We start from the raw sequence: 16,893 nt of genomic DNA, 5'->3' as shown, positions 1-16,893 counted from the left end.
TCTCTTATGGTTTGTCTCCCTCCCCCGTTCCATCTTGTTGCGTTTTTTTCTTCCCTTCCCCCCATAACCCCCCCCGCCTCTCAAATTCCTCCTATCAGGGAGATCATATGATAATTATCTTTCTCCGATTGACTTATCTCACTAAGCTTGATACCCTCTAGTTCCATCCATGTTGTCGCAAATGGCAAGATTTCATTTCTTTTGATGGCTGCATAGTATTCCATTGTGTATATATACCACATCTTCTTGATCCATTCATCTGTGGATGGACATCTAGGTTCTTTCCATAGTTTGGCTATTGTGGACATTAAGCAGCTCAGTTCTTACGTTTTTATATTATAGAACTCATTTTGTGAAGCTTTGAGGGCAATCCTTGTCTCATCTTCTAAACTTTAAAATCTGCCTTAAGTACTGTTTTTCCCACTCTACCTGAAAAGAAAGAAAGAAAGCAGGAAAGGAAGGAAGGAAGAATGAGCAGAGGGCAGAGGGTAGGGAGACGAGGCTTCCATCCTGGACTCTGTCACTAAAACACCTCTTGCCCACATCACTAAGCCAAGGGGGAAGCAGGTTTCCTTGGTCCTAAATGAGTCTCTGCAGACACGGGGCCAGCCTTGCAGCTCCAAGTGTGGTCCTCGGGACAGCGGCCTGGGGACCTGTGGTGCGGTCTGGGGCTTGTGGGACAGACAGACTCTCCTGCCCCACCCAGACCTTCTGAGCTGTGTCTGCAGTTTTACAAGAGCCCCAGGTGATTCGTGGGCCTGTCTGTCCGAGGGCCACTGTCTTTGTCCGTCGCTTTCTTAGCCTTTGGGGTCCCCAGAGTTGTCAGTGTAAGGCCCTAGAACATGTGTATAAAATTTTGTTTTGGTTTTTTTAAAAGATTTTATTTATTTATTTGACAGACAAAGATCACAAGTAAGAGAGGCAGGCGGCGGGGGTGGGGAAAGCAGGCTCCCCGCCGAGCAGAGAGCCCGATGTGGGACTCGATCCCAGGACCCTGAGATCATGACCTGAGCCGAAGGCAGAGGCTTAACCCACTGAACGCCCCCAGGCGCCCATATGTGTTTAGAGTTAAAAGCTCCTCAACTAGGGGCTCCTGGGTGGCTCCATTAGTTGGTTGTGTGTCTGCCTTCAGCTTAGGTCATGATCTCAGGGTCCTGGGATCGAGCCCTGCGTACTCTGGCCGGCTGCTCAGAGGGAGTCTACTTCTCCCTCTCCCTCTGCTGCTCCCCCTACTTATGCTTGTTCGAGCTCTCTCTCTCTCTGAAATAAATAAATAAAATCTTGGGAAAAAAAATCAAGCCCTCGAGTCATCTGCTGGAGGTAGCCCAGCCTAGAAGCCACCGGTCCGGCGGACAGAGGCCGGGCTCCCAGGACACGAGGCGCGTGACGGGGAGTGTGACTGCGGCGGCACGCGGAGAGGTTCCCGCCCAGCTGCTTCACTTCATCGACCGCACTGTCTTCCACAACCATCTCACGTCTGCCCGTCTCAGGCTGGTCGTGTGAATGAGATTCTGGGTCCCCTGCTGTCGTCACGATCAAATATCTCCTCGCTCTCCGCATCATATTTAAGTGCCTTTCTGGTCAGCCCCTGTGAGATTGTCTCGTTTCGTTTTACCCCCCGCCCTCCCCTCCCCCCAGCAGCGAGCCGGACCGCTCGCTCTGCTTGGATGCCCGAAGCCTTCACACCCCACGCCTGTCCTCAGGCCAGGCCTGTCCCGCAGGGGCTCCCGTAGCGCGGTCCCTCCCGGTCCGTGCTGCCGTCACCCACGTGAGGGGTGTTTACGGCGCCTCCAGAGGCTGCCCCCCAGTCAAGGACCAGCTCTGTGTCGTCTGGCCCGGGGTCGGAGCAGACAGGGAGGGGCTTACGAGAGAATGGGAGGCGGGAAGCGGAGCCCTGTGACCTGCCGGTGAGAGAGCAGCCATTCAGAGGCTTCGCCGTGAGGGCCCAGGAGATGCAGTAGGGTCTAGGTGGGGAGGTGGGATCAAGAGAAGTCTTTTCATGTTTTTAAACCTTTTTTATTTATTTACTTTTGTGAGGTCTGGAAGGGAGCACGCACACACACTGGGGGGGAGGGGCAGAGGGAGAAGCAGGCTCCCCACAGAGCAGGGAGCCTGCCTTGGGGCTCCATCCCAGGACCCTGGGGCCATGACCTGCGTTGAAGGAAGACCCTTAACTGCCAGAGCCACCCAGGTGGCCTGTTTTTAAAGACACGACAGAAGCAAGTGCAGTTGTGGGCTGGTGGGAGTAGTGCGGAGCACACGAGGGGAGGTATTGCTGCAGAGCGACGGGGTGGGACCGGTGAGATGCGTGAGGAGCGCCTGCTTACTGGCTGTGCGGACCGGCCTCGTCGTAGTGGAGAAGGCTGGGGTACCCGGGCTCCGACGCTGGAGGGCGGGCTGGGGGGCAGAGCCTGAGGAGGTTCTGCTGTTGTCCCTGAAATCAGAAGCAAAGTTACGGGGTGGTGTAGGGGCGAGGGGGTGCAGCAGGGGTGGTGTAGGGGCGAGGGGGTGCAGCAGGGGTGGTGTAGGGGCGAGGGGGTGCAGCAGGGGTGGTGCAGGGGCGAGGGGGTGCAGCAGGGGTGGTGTAGGGGCGAGGGGGTGCAGCAGGGGTGAGACTGATGAGAGAAAGCGCGTGCGGACCCCGGAGCTGTGACGGCCGCTGGGTGGCCCCCGTGCGAGTGAAGCCCGTGCTCGTGAGCTGTGCAGTGAGACCGGTCAGCGTGGTTGTGTCCTTTTCTCTGGCTAAGTGAGTTGCACAGGCGCCAGCGGAGAACACGTGGAAAGACGGACAGTCTCTGCCCTCCTGGAGATTATGTGTTAGAGGGGAGGCTGGCATTGGTTCAGAAACTCCTTATTTATTACCGTGTGCTGGTTGCCGTATTGAAACACAGGGCCGGGGAGTGTCCGGCACGGGTCCCGGGCCCAGCCTGAGGGCCTGAAGTGAGATCTGTAGAAAAGACTTGAGTTCCTGCTTTTTTTTTAATTTTTAAAAAAGATTTTATTTATTTATTTGACAGAGAGAGAAGGAACACAAGCAGGGGGAGTGGGAGAGGGAGAAGCAGGCTTCCCACTGAGCAGACAGCCTGATGCGGGGCTTGATCCCAGGACCCCGAGATCACGACCTGAGCCGAAGGCAGACGCTTAACGACTGAGCCGCCCAGGCAGCCCCTGCTTCTTCTTCTTCTTTTTTTTTTTTTTTGAATTGCGCGTCGTGTGGTGCGGTAGCAGGGTAGTAGTGAGATACGGTACACTCTTGTTTCTTAGTGATCTGCTGTGTCGTCTGTCCTATAAGCTAGAAGCCAACCAGGAGAAGTCGCATTTGCTCAGAACCGTAGCATCCTTTCCGTGACCTAGCTGAAGGCAGGAGGCCACTTGAGGAAAATAGGCAGTACTTCCAAAACGCACGAAATACATTTTGCCTTATTCCATTCCTTTTCTGTTACGTCTTCCGCGAAGATGCCGGCGGTTGCTCAGAGATTCGTGCCGTGGTGGAGAGCCCCAGGACAGCCGCGCGGCGCGGGAGAAGCAGTTTCGTGGAGGGCGGGCGGCTACGCACGGACAGGAGGCGTTGGCGGCTTCAACTAGAGAGAAGCCCTTTGCTTCTCAGCCCGCAAGGCCCTTTCTCCGGAGCGGCTGAAATCGTAGCTGCGAGGATTTTAGAGATTTAGAATCTCTGAACTTGTAAACCCAGACCTTTAAAGGGAGGGTGTAAAGTCTGGTCAAAATTCTCCGGAACATCCTCTCATGAGATGAGTGGCCACGGAGGGCCTCGCCGGGTCACGGGCAGCCCTGGGTCAGGCCCTCTGCCTCAGGGCAGGACAGCTACACAGCCCGGGCCCGGGGCCCGCTGGGTCAGAACCTCCCGTGAACCCTTCCCGGACCGCGGACTCCGAATCTCGGCAGGGGCGCGTTTAAACACGATCCCCTGGGGTGCGAAGAGCACATTGAAGTGGGAGAAGGGGCGACCAGAAATCCTGCTGGCCTCTCATCCGCGTCCTTTGTCTTCAGCCGGTTTCTTAAGCAATTTCAGAGACGAGTTACTGCCTCGGCTCGCCGTGAAGCCAGAGCTTCAGAGTAAGGACAAGTGTAGTCGCGTGGGGAGCGTGAGCGAGAAAGCTTCCAAGGGCTCGTCTAGGAACGGAGCGGGATTCTCTGCCTCGGTGCCGCTGACATTTTGGGAATGATTATTCTTTGTTGGGGGGAGCCTGGGCACTCCGCGGGCTCAGCAGCGTCCCTGGCCTCTACCTTCCGGTCTGGGGTGGTGACAACTAGGAATGTCCGAAGGCTTTGCTAAGTGTCCCTCAGGGGGAGGAGGACACAGAATCACCTAGCCCCTTGAGAACCACGGGCTTAGAGCGATGACAAAGGTAGGTGTCCCCAGGGGGCTTCTCAGGGAACATTTTCCGAGGCCCCGACTGGGACGACAATGTGAACCGGAGCTCGCTGCCCCCCAGGCACAGGAGCGTCTTGCGTGCTCACCTCTTTTAATCTTTATGACATGCCTGTTGTGAAGCAGATAGTGTTTCCTCCACATCACGGATGGAGAAACCGAAGTTTAGTGCTTGTCACACTACGTGATAGACCAGGGATTCAGTCCCAGGTTCCTTCCAACCATGGGGCCGTGTTGCCAGTCACGTACGGATACGTGTGTATGTATCTTCTTCCTGTCTCTCTGTCTGCGTCTGTCTGTGGGTCTGTGAGCCTTTCCTTAACTGTCTTCTGCACCTTGGGAAGACCGGACGGAGAGGGGAAACGGCCATTTACTGGCCAGAGCCCCGAGCTGACTTTCAGGGCAGTTGCGCTGGCCAGTGAAGCAGCGTCTGAGCGCAGTATGTCCCCGCATGGCCCTCCCGGCCCTCCCCACCTGGCCGTGTCCCCGGGAGCCGCCGTCCTGCCTGTTTGCTCCGACTGCGACCCCTCCCCTCCCCTTGGTGTGAGACAGTTCCGTGGGTGCTTGTCACACCTCCCGGCAGGTTTCTGCCTCCGGAGCCCACTATCGAAGCTCCCGCTGTCCAGGCCTGGGGGACGGCTCCCACCATGACATGGAGCTGCTTGGGGGTGGGGGGGACGCCAGCCAGCCCTGGAGTTCTCATGGGAGGGCAGCCTGGCCTCTCCCAGCCAAGGGGTCACTCAGTATTTTCGAGACCCGAGGCGGCCCCTCCGGAGCCAGGGCCCCAGAGACGGTCGGGGTCTGGGGATGCTGGAAAGCCCCACAATGCTCTCTGGAGCTCAGTTGCTCCCGTTGTAGACTGAGGGGCCAGACGGTCTCTTAGAGAGGGGAGGCCTCCCGGGGCAGGGCTTTCTCCCCCTGGCTGTGCGTCAGAGTCACCGTGGAGGGTGACGCCGGCTTTCCTGGGGCCCCTGTGCGATTCGCTGGGTTCTGTGGGCCCAGCCTCAGAGCTCAGGTGACCGCAGGGCTCAGGCCGGGTGAGAGCCCCGCATCAGGAGAAGGGGCAGGGGCTGGGCTGGTCTAGGGTCTGGGCGCCAGCTCTGTCCTGAGATCCCACAGCTTTTTACTTGCCACTCTGGGCCGCGGTTCTGCATCTCTATAATAACGGCAAAACACAGTTGTCCCCTGTGCCTCATCAGAGTAAAACAACGGAACCGGGCGTGTTGGTAAAGTGATGGTCGGGGGCACACATTCGGCGTAAGCAGCCTCTCTTCTCCAGCTCCTTTTTTTTTTTTTTTTAAGATTTTATTTATTTATTTGACAGACAGAGATCACAAGCAGGCAGAGAGGCGGGCAGAGAGAGAGGAGGAAGCAGGCTCCCCGCTGAGCAGAGGGCCTGATGCGGGACTGGATCCCAGGACCCTGAGATCATGACCTGAGCCGAAGGCAGAGGCTTTAACCCACTGAGCCACCCAGGCGCCCTTCTGACACTCTGCTGGGCAGCGCAGTGCATTTGTTATTTATTTATTTATTTATTTAAAAGTTTTATTTATTTATTTGACAGAGAGAGAGAGGACGCACAAGCAGGGGGGAGCGGCAGAGGCAGAGGGAGAAGCAGGCTCCCCGCTGAGCAGGACGCCCAACAAGGGGCTCGAACCAGGACCTCAAGATCATGACCTGAGCTGGAGGCCGACTCAGCCGACTGAGTCACCCAGGCGTCCGATTTGTGTTTTAAACAGGAATCTCATGGTGGGTTGGTTTAAGAAATCAAGGGAGTTAGCTTTGTTTTGCGCTCTGTTCCCAAGTGGTGGTCTTTTCATGTATCCGTGCTGGGAGCGGGGCTGTGGTGGCCTTGCAGACATACAAACTGTTAGAAGGTGGCCGGAGGAAGACCGTTTTAGGAGTATTAGAAGGAGTTATATAGACCAGTCTGGGGGGGAGTGTTCTTGTCCTTATACTTTCCATGAGTTTTCAAAGTACTCGCGCACCTAAAGCCCTTTGATCGCTTCCCTGGGTCCTCAGCGAGCATCGCTCCCCTCCGGGCACCCCGGGCGCCTCCGGCACCGGCCCGGCTGGCCCCTTTCAAAGCCTCTTGCATCTCTTTTTGACCCCCCCTTCCCACCCTGGGCTTCAAACACACACTTTTAAAAAATCGTTGTAAAATATGCGTAGCAAAATGTATTAATTGAACCATTTCTAAGTGTGCAGTAGTGTGGGGTCACCTACGTTCACAGTGCCAGGCAACCGCCGCCACTCTCCATCTCTAGAGCTTTTTCACCGTGTCACACTGAAACTCTGAACCCATCGAACAACTCATTCCCTTCGTGCCGTGTCCTGGTAACGCCTGTCCTCCTTCCTGCCTCTATGAGTCTGCCTCTTGGGGGTACCTCCTGGGCAGGCTGTGACACCACACTTGTCCTTTTGTGTCTGGTTGACTTGCTTAGCGTCAGCCTGGGCCGTCGTGCGGGTCAGAGTTCCGTTCCACCTGACGGCCAGCGCCTTCCGTGGCATGTACGCCGCATTGTGTTTATCCGTCCGTGTGTTCACGGATACTGGGGTGTTTGCAGCCTTTGGCTGTTGTCAGTAATGCTGCTGGAAGTGGGGGAACAAGTGTCTGTTTGAGGCCCTGCGTCCAGTCCTTCAGGGTACAGAGCCAGGAGCGGAATTGCGGGATCACAGAGCAATTCTGTTGAACTCGTAGAGGAACCACCCAGCTTGGCCATGGCGGCTGCATCGTTTTCATCCCCGCTAGCAGTTCACAAGGGTTCCAATTTCTCCACCTCCCTGCCAGCGCTTGTTATTTTCTGTTTGTTTCTGTTTGTTCTGGTTGTCCTCTAAGTGGGTGTGAGGTGTTTGGAGACGAGTGGGTGTGAGGTGGTCGGAGACGAGCTTCTTACCAGACCCCTTCTCTAGCTCCGTCTTGGCACGTTGGGTTCCTCTGACTGAATCTTGCCTCCTTCTCCTCCTTCAGGTGGCAGCTTGATTCCGGTGTCTGCTGCAGAGTTTTCTCCAGTCCCCCGAACTAAACTATCCCCCTTCTATGTATTTATGCTTTAGTAATCTCTACAGCCAGTGCGGGGTTTGAACCCACGCCCCTGAGATCAAGAGTCGTATGCCCTTCCAACTGGGCCAACCGGACGCCCCTAAATTATCCCCCTTTTAATCTCTCTTATGTTATGCTGTTTGTCTCTTGTGCAACACTTGCTATAATTTATAATTATGTAGTAAATAACTCACTTTTCAAACTCCTACCAACGTGAGGAGACAAAGTTCCATTGTCGGGCGGCCACCTGGTGGACCCGTTCGAGCCGAGTGCATGGTCTGTGAGAGGAGCTCGGCAGACCGTCTCACGAATCCTTGGGTTGTCTGGTGCCCCAGGGCAAGCTGAGGTGGAATGCGTGTGGAGTGACGGGCATTGTGGCAGTGGACTCGACAGTGGGAAGGCAACACACGGAGCAAGGGTCTTGAGCTGTTCTGAGCTGACTAGAAGGACGCGGCGCGTTCAGGCTCTCCTCTCCTCTCGTTGCAATCAAGGCAACCCCGAGAGGTCAAGCAGCCCTTGGAGGTGCTGAATGGGCTCTTCCTGCCTTAGACTGCAACCCAGCTGCAACACTTCGGTCTAACTGCCTTCGCGTATGAGCTGGGAGTCACATCACCGACCCTAGACCTGAGGCGAATATCCAGTTATTGTGTATACACTGTTTATTTTTTTAAGATCTATTTATTTATTTATTTGAGAGAGAGAACATGAGTGGGGGAGGGGCCGAGGGGGAGAGAATCTCGGGCCCTCTCTGCTGAGCGTGGAGCTGTACCAGGGCTCAGTCCCATGACTCATGAGATCATGACCCATGGGGTCATAAGCTGAGCCAAAATCCTGAGTCAGATGCTTAACCGTCTGGGCCACCAGGCACCCCCAGCAGAAACTACTGAGAACAGGGCCTGGCGCAGGGAGCTCTTGGTCGATAAGAGCCATTTCTATTATTTAGTAGCTTTCGTGCTGGTCATAGAGGGAAACAGACAATACGCACCAGAGCCGCCAACAGACAATACGCACCAGAGCCGCCAGTTGCTGCTCTGTCTAGCGTGGTGGGTCTCAAAGAGCTGCCCATCTCTCCCTCTGCAGGTCCAGAATTAAGGGAGTTTTAATTTTTGGTTCTTAACATCTCTCCAGGACTGTTTTGTGGTTGTATAGTCCAGAGGGGTTCACGACAACAATTCTCTAAACACTGCTCCGACTGAAGACTGAGCATGGCTGGAGGCTCTGCCTTCCGTCATGGAAATTAAAGGGACTGTGGAGTCTCCCCCCCCGCCCCCGCCACTGCTGGCAGCTAGAGCTGGGCTTGCGATCGGCGCACGGACAAATAGGGGCTTCGGAATCTTGGGTCTTGATAGATTCAGACATAGGCGAAGGGTCAAAGAGAGACTCTTCTTGGCAGCTGTGGAAGACTGAAGAGACGGCGGCATGACACGAGGGCCCAGTGGTGCCAGGTGTGCAGAGGTGATGAGGTCTGTGCCAGCACCCTCGGCAAATGGTTGCTTTTTGTTGGTTTCATTCCATTCTGTTTTGTGACGTGTCTATTTTATTTTACATTGAGAAAATACGCATCATAACAAAGTCTAATAGGAATTCAGTAATAGTTTTTTTAAAGACTGCTTTGTTGAGTTATAAACTCATAACATATGGTTCATCTATTTGAAGTATATAATTCATTGGTTTTTATTATATTCATGCAATTGTGCCACTTTTATCAAAACCAGTTTTAAGGGGCACCTGGGTGGCTCAGTGGGTTAAGCCTCTGCCTTCGGCTCAGGTCATGATCTCAGGGTCCTGGGATCGAGCCCCGCATCAGGCTCTCTGCTCAGCGGGGAGCCTGCTTCCTCCTCTCTCTCTGCCTGCCTCTCTGCCTGCTTGTGATCTCTGTCTGTCAAATAAATAAATAAAATCTTAAAAAAAAAAAAAAAGAAAGCGTTTTAAAACATTTTTATCGCACCTCACAGCAAACGCTGTACCCGCCAGCAGTCATTCCCCCTCCCTGCCCTCCCGGCTCCTTGCGACACGAATCTGCTTTTGGTCCCTACTGATAGCTGTTCTTAAGCCAGGATGTAAACTGTACCTTCCCTCCCTTGAGATGAAGCTGCTCCTGAAGTCTTGCAGGTGTCAACCGTTGCTGCGGAACGAATAACCCAAAATGCAGCAGCTTCAGGCGACATACCTTTATTTCCCCCCAGTTTTTGTAGAGCAGGGATCTGGGTAACACTGGGGCTGGGGCCTCTGCTGCGGGATCTCTCACAAGGCAGCCCTGTGTGGCCTGGGCTCCTGTCTTATCTGAAAGCTTAACTGGGGAAGGGTCTGCTTGCAAGTTCACTTTCACTGTTTCTGGCAGGACTCAGTTCCTTGAGGATTATTGGACTGAAGTCTTACTTCCTCCCTGGCTGTTGGCTGGAGGCCACCCTTGCTTCCTTACCGCACGGGCCATCCCAGTATGGTGGCTCACGTCATCAAAGCCAACACAAGAGAGACTCTACTAGCAAAACAGAAGTCACAATCTCTTGTAACCTAATCACGGAACCAACATTCCCTCAACATCACTATATTCTTTGGTTAGAAGCAGGTTAATAGGGGTGCCGGGGTGGCTCACTGGGTTAAGCCTCTGCCTTCAGCTCAGGTCATGATCTTAGGGTCCTGGGATTGAGCCCCACATTGGGCTCTCTGCTTGGCAGGAAGCCTGCTCCCCCCCCTCCTGCCTCCCCGCTCTGCCTGCCTCTCTGCCTCTTTGTGATCTCTCTCTCTCTCTGTCAAATAAATAAATAAAATTTTTATTTAAAAAAAAAAGAAAGAAGCACATTACTAAAGGGGAAGAAATTATACAGGGCCATGATTACCAGGAGACGGGGAGCACTGGGGCCGTCTTGGAGGCTCTGTACCAAAACTGTCCTGCAACCCTTCCATGAGATCTGTAGGCTATTTAGCACCTCTCTAGTACATTTCTTTTTGGGTTGAGCTAACCAGAATTGATGACTCTTGTTTGCACCCAGACCAATAAATGAGTTTGTTGCTTACCAGGCAATTTTGTGATTCTGAATTCTATTGCTCTAGCTCCCTTCTCTACAAGGTATAAGCTATTTGATAAAGTTATTAACACTGTTTGTTACTCCTTCTTCCCCCAAAGTTATCAATTCTGTATCTGAATAGTTCAGTGTCTCAGAGCCAACTAGCCAACATCCTTCTGAAAACTAGTTTGGATATTAATATCCACAAAGATCAGAGAAGAGAGGTTAAGAGCCTCTCAGATTGGCCCTAGCAGAATTGGAAAACTGAGTCCTGTTAGTAGAACAACCTCATACTCAGGCCAGGGTTTTTGTAATTTGTATTCATTTGGGCTATGGCCAGAAGGTTGCTTTCTTCCTTAGAGGTTCTGCAGAATTTTAGTATCAGAAATCCAGAGCGAACTAGCTTCAGTAAGAAAAAGGGATTGGTTGGCTCCCATAACTAGGAGAAATACCAGGAGACACACAGGGTTAAAGGAGCCGTAGAACTGGGAGCTGCAGCTAGCAGCCCAGGGCAGGCAGCTGTCCTCCAGACTCTTGTTGGCACCTCCACCATCTCCATGTCCCAGCGTCTTGGCCTCATTCTCTACTATTGCAGTCATACCTTGGAGTGTGACCTTTAGTCTTTGAGCAAAAAGGCAGAGAAGAGCCGGGTCAGGTGTTTACTGCCGGGGCTTCTACACCAGGCCGGGCCTGGGTTCCGCAGCCACATTCCTGTTGCCAGAAGAAGGACCATGCAAAACCAGTAGCCACTCCAGCCCAGGGCAGACCAGCCATGTAAGCGAGCCCTGCAATACCGGAGATCCCGAGTAGGACCAGACAATGCCGTCCTCTGTGATAAGGCCTGGTCTGGGAGCCGTACGCTGAATGGATTCTTTTGTGGCCAGTGCCTTTCATGGAGTCTTGGAATTCACTTGATTACAGCCGAGGTCCAGAGTCTTAATCCGCTGGGGAGACAGGGTCACATTGAATTTTTCCATTACAGTCTCACTTGTTCCCCAAGTACTTGACAGTTGGGAAAAATTGTATGTAGAGACATGAAGGCCAGGGATGACGCGGAAAATAGCTGCTCACTTCATAGACTCGTGACCACGGTTAAATCATAGCAACAAGAAAGACCAGAGCTTTTCATATACGCTGACTTTCTGTGATTTATGGGCAGATTGTTTTTCTGTTTTTAACCTTTCAAGTAAGGAATGATTTGTCGACTTCATGAAAACCACATATATTCAGAGACTCATTAATCGCAGCTCCAAGGGCAAGTCTTGCTTTTAGACCCATGTACATATGGACTGAAACCAAGATCAGTAGACTTGACTTTTGGGAGATGTAATATGGTTCTACCTTTAAATATGTATATTGACACTGAGGTTACCCTAGTAATTCTTCTAAAGAAGTGCTATAATGGGCTCCCCAAATGCATCCTGTCCTGGAGCCATTCACAATTGTTCCATGATGACCCACCATTGATGGCTTGTTTGCTGCCAGTTCTTCGTGGGGGGCCTGTGTGTGCCATGCACTGGGGCGGTTGTGCAGGATAATCTGCCTGATCCCACCTGCTTATAGCTTGGTTTAGAGTTGTCTGCCGAGGTAAGGAAGTGGCTCACTCTTATTTTATTTTGTTTTATTTTATTTTTTAAGATTTTATTTATTCCTTTGACAGAGGGAGACACAGCAGCGAGAGAGGGAACACAAGCAGGGGGGAGTGGAGGAGGAAGAAGCAGCCTTCCCGGCAAACAGGAAGTCTTATGCGGAGACTAGATCCAGGGGCTCCGGGGTCATGACCTGAGCCGAAGGCAGACACTTAACGACTGGGTGCCAGGGGCCCGGAAGCAGCTCACTTTTAAATTTAGATTAGGGTCCAATACGAAGGATGGTGGCGGAGTACAGAGAAGTAAAGGTAAGACCTAGCTGGCGTCTCCTAGAGGCAGAGTGGAGAGTAGAGTTTAGGAGCTCTGTTCTTGGTTCAGACAGACGAGGGTTTGACTCTTAGCAAAGACACCTCCTAGCTTTGTGACACTGGGAAATTAGTTAACTTCTTAAGCCTTGGTTTTCTCGGATGAATACCCAACTTTTGCATCAACATGGATGGGACTGGAGGAGATTATGCTGAGTGAAGTAAGTCAAGCAGAGAAAGACAATTAGCACTTACTTGTGGAGCATAAGGAATAGCACGGAGGACATTAGGAGAAGGAAGGGGGAAATGAAGGGGGAAATCGGAGGGGGAGACGAACCATGAGAGACCGTGGACTCCAGGAAACAAACTGAGGCTTTTAGAAGGCAGGGGGGTGGGGGGTTGGGAGTGGGTGAGCCTGGCTGTGGGTAACAAGGACGGCATGGATTGCGTGAGCACTGGGGGTTGTACGCAAACAATGAATCCCGGAACACTGCTTCAGAAACTAATGATGTAGTATGGCGACAAACATAACATAATACAAAAGAAAAAGCCTTGGTTTTCTCATCTGTATAATGGATCTAATAAAATATAAACCATATAGGATTATTTGGGGTGTTTTTCATAAGGCAATCCAAGGAAGATGTTCAGCATTGTGTGGGCGTATTGCTGTGAAAGCACGAGTAGTTGTGGTCATCTCGGAATCGTGGTTTTGGGGATCCCGGGCGTCCCCTCCACACCAGGCTTTCATAACCTCTCCCGAGTCTTCGTATGAAGAGCCACCCGCCGCTGCCACATGGTGGGCAATACCGGGTCTCTTGGCAGAGACTTTGGAACTAGGTCGATTTGGGTTTATATGCAGGATTAACTCTCGGAGATCCAGTTTTTCAGCTGTGAAGTGGGACAGTGCAGTGTGTTATGAGGCTTAAGGATAATACATTTAAGTGGGTGGCAGATAACACACTCCATTTAAGCAGCTCTAACAACATCCCCCACCCGGCCATCCCTGTGATTCCAGGTCATGCTGTTGGTGTAAGGGGACCTTCGGAAGCCGAATCGTAGGCGTCCCTGCCATCAGTTCTATTCTCATTCTTACCGGTCCTGAGCCGCTTTTAAGTCAGGCCTGATTCCACTCAAACCAGGCCTCTGGAGCCATGAGGATGGTACTGCCCTTTAGAAATATGGTCTTCATGTAACACTCTTCCTGGCTTGGAAATTTCGAGGCAACACGGAGGTCAGTCTCAGCACCATGGAGAGCAGGCGTGTGCGGCCGCGTTACAGACACACTCATGTGATGAGGACTTTGCATCAAGACTGTCAAGGAACATGAGCAAATAAAAGATTTGTTGGACGGAGGAAAAAGTTATGTTCAAAGGTCAAGGTTCCTTGCGGAAAGTTCTCTCCGCATCTGCCCAGTGCAGGAAGGCTGAAAATCAGCACCAAGGGCTGCATCTCCCCGAGTTCTCAGTTCTTCCTCCACATTGCACACTTCTCCGGACACCGTTTCCCGAGCGTTTCTGTGCAGAGAAAGAAGCCTGGGGTGTGTAGAAGCTTGTGACGTTTGCTGACATTGTCCCTGCTTGTGTCTTGCAGCCTACTTCTGCTTCCTCCTGAACGCCCTGGGCGTGACAGCCGGTGCCCATCGCTTGTGGAGCCACAGGTCCTACAAGGCCAAGCTGCCCCTGAGGATATTCCTGGCTGCTGCCAACTCCATGGCTTTCCAGGTGGGGATGGAGGGTCCGTCTGGCTTCGAGACCCAGCACAGACAGCTCTGTGGGGACGGCACAGATCCGCCCCCTGTGGGGTGGTCATTCCACATTCTCATTCCAACCTCAGGGCTCGGGTCCCCAGGCATTCCCTGTCGGTCCCAAGTGTTGTCTCCTTGTAGCTTTAGATGTGGCAAAATGTCCCCCAGGCGCTTTGTACCCCTAGGAATATTAAACCACAGAGGAGGAGAGAGATACCTCCGCCCAAAGCCCATGCCCTAAACCCCTCAGCATTCGTCCGGCTCTAACCAGGGCCGAGTTCTGTGCTGAGCCTGCTGTCCGCGTATTGGACTTGACCCTCACAGTCACCCCAGGGGCTGGGTGTCATATATGTCCTCACTTACAGATGAGAACCAAGGTTTATTGAAGTCAAGGAACTGGACAGATTGTATGGTTAGAAGCAGTAATAGGCAAATGCGCGTCCCACTCTCCGGCTGTTGCTCCTAGAAAACATACCCCCAAGGTCGCCCCGTACGTCTATGGCAGAGGGCTGTTGAAGACGGGGCGCTGGAAGACTGGATTTGGGTCTTACTCCGATGTTGCTGGCTGTGAACCCCTTACTGTCTCCAGTTTCTTCATCTGTAAAAATCAGAGTATGACTTCACTCTCACAGCTGATACAGAATAATTGAGAATTGCAGGAAACTATAAAAATGTAACGGAGGGTCCTCGCAGCCCTGGGACTGGGCCGTATCCTTTAGGACTATTCTAGTAGCGGAACATTCCCCGCCAGCTTGTGCACTTTCTGAGTTGACTGTGGATTTCTGTTTCCCCAGTTCCTCCTCGGATCCGGGTAGGATGGGTGTGAACTATTGCTTTCGAGTTTCTGCTGATACGTGAATGCAGACGATTCCGGGCCCCACGCCATCTTCACCCAGAGAGTTCTGAGATGGTGATTCTCAAAACTGCTTTAGGGTCCAGGGAAACAGGCAACCCAGGAGCCCATCTGTGATGCTCAACCGTGCAAGCCACGTGGCCACCTGCTCAGTGGGCCTCCCGTCCCCACGAGACAGCCTGACCCTGAGCATTCCTCCAGGTTGTGCTCATGTCTGAGGTTTCATTTCCTCATTTCATTTCCCCATTCATTTCCCGCAGTTCAAGCCTTCATAAGGCACGTGGGATGCAGCACAGTAGATCGCTCAGGGAACAGAGTTCTTATTACGGATGTCTACAGGTTATGATTTAAGCGCAGTTAGGAATTAGTCCCAGGGTCCCAGGGAAAAGCTGTTGCACACAAAGGAGCGGTGGGCAGCTTCTCCGCTTTGTGTTCTGTTCCTCACCACGGGCGATACGGACTAGCCCACACGTATTCTGACCTCCGTCGTCTTAGCTCAGTGTTGTGCTTTGGTTATCCTATCAATGAGTTATGATAACGATCATTTAGAAGCGCATTGACTTGGATCTTAGATGCTATTTAGGACTGAAGTTGGTCATTTTCATTTGTTTTGTTTGAACAATTCATTATTTCTAGTCTTCAATTACACTCTCATGATGTGGTTACAAAGCACCTCTATATTAAAAAAACTTTTTCCAACATAAATAACTTGAAATTGAGAACATAAAATTCTTATTTCTCTTTTTCCAAGGAAACTATTTATTTACAACTCAATTTTCGATAACCTAAGTTTCCTTAACAGAACATCACCTAACAGAACATCACACTGTGATTTTAACTTTACGATGGGGAGAAAGCGCATTGCAGAGGGAAACACTCAGGTCCCAGAATAAATTCTTGGCTCTATCATTTGCTGGATGTAGTTCTTGGTGCAAGTCTCTCTTCCCGTATACACAAGGGCAAGGAAATAAATAATGTTAACCTCACAGGGCTGTTGGAAGGATGAAATAGAGAGTAGAAAGTGCCCAGCTTATAGTTGCACTCACTAATATTGGCCCCCTCTTCTTTATGAGAACTGGCATCCTGTCTCATTCATCTTTCTGTTTCAGCGCCTGCCATGACAAAGGTGCTCAGTGATAGCTTGTGAAGAGATGAAAAATGAATACTTTTAAAAAATATGTTTAGAAATCATCAAATTTGGACGATGCGTACTTCTTTCAGGCCTACATTTGCAGTGGATTTTTTTTTCATTCATTTAACAAATGTTCATTGAGCCTCTACTATACGCCAGGCACTGAGCTAGGCACAGTGGGTGTAATGATTAGCAAACACAGTCACGATCCTTGCCTTCCTCCAGCCTCCCATTTAGTGGAATATTAGCATTCCTACAATGTCCCAATGGAAATGTCAGTACTTCATGGGTGTGGGGTTTCTAACAATGTCACTTAGAGGTATCTGTAAGATCAGCCTCCAGCCAGCTTCCACACGGTGCACAGCAGCGTCAGTGGGAAGAAATACAGTCGATTTAGACCACTTAACCCTGGGGCAGGAACAGCCTGGGAGAGTGAAAATGCGCCATGACCTGTCCGTGTCGGGTACAGACCCGCAACCCCGATTTAATGCAGAATCATGGTTTAGTTTCCCTTCGATGTCCTCATGGGTTTTTAAAGATCATTTCAAGGGTTTTCCTGTGCTTTTCTCAATCCGGGTGGTCATGCCTTTGGCCAAAATGGACTAGTGATGCCATGGTGGTCTGTGTTTGAAGATGAGCAGGGCTTTTGTTAGAAGCTGCAAATGAGATCTTCAAGAACAATCTTCTTAACACTGGGGCTTCAACGTTTGCAATTCCCTCCTCTCTTTCTTCTAAAGAGGGTGTATGTACATGGGACAGGACGGATACTGGGAGAGGTGGGGGTTTTGATCATTCAGAAGATGATGATGGGGGCGCCTGGGTGGCTCAG

At 51.8% G+C, this 16,893-nt stretch overlaps 1 protein-coding gene across 1 annotated transcript in view; it reads left to right on the top strand.

The window, feature by feature from the left end:
- Nucleotides 1–16,893, top strand: part of SCD5 (stearoyl-CoA desaturase 5) — a 148,058-nt gene that overhangs the window by 76,716 nt on the left and 54,449 nt on the right. Inside the window, exon 2 of the mRNA XM_032334738.1 lies at nucleotides 13,926–14,056. Within this exon, the coding sequence (XP_032190629.1) occupies nucleotides 13,926–14,056 (131 nt within the window). The remainder of the gene's footprint in view (nucleotides 1–13,925; nucleotides 14,057–16,893) is intronic.

Source organism: Mustela erminea, chromosome 2 (genome assembly GCF_009829155.1).
Source record: "Mustela erminea isolate mMusErm1 chromosome 2, mMusErm1.Pri, whole genome shotgun sequence".
NCBI classification, from domain to species: Eukaryota; Metazoa; Chordata; class Mammalia; order Carnivora; family Mustelidae; genus Mustela; species Mustela erminea.
This window is presented reverse-complemented; position numbering and strand designations above follow the sequence as displayed.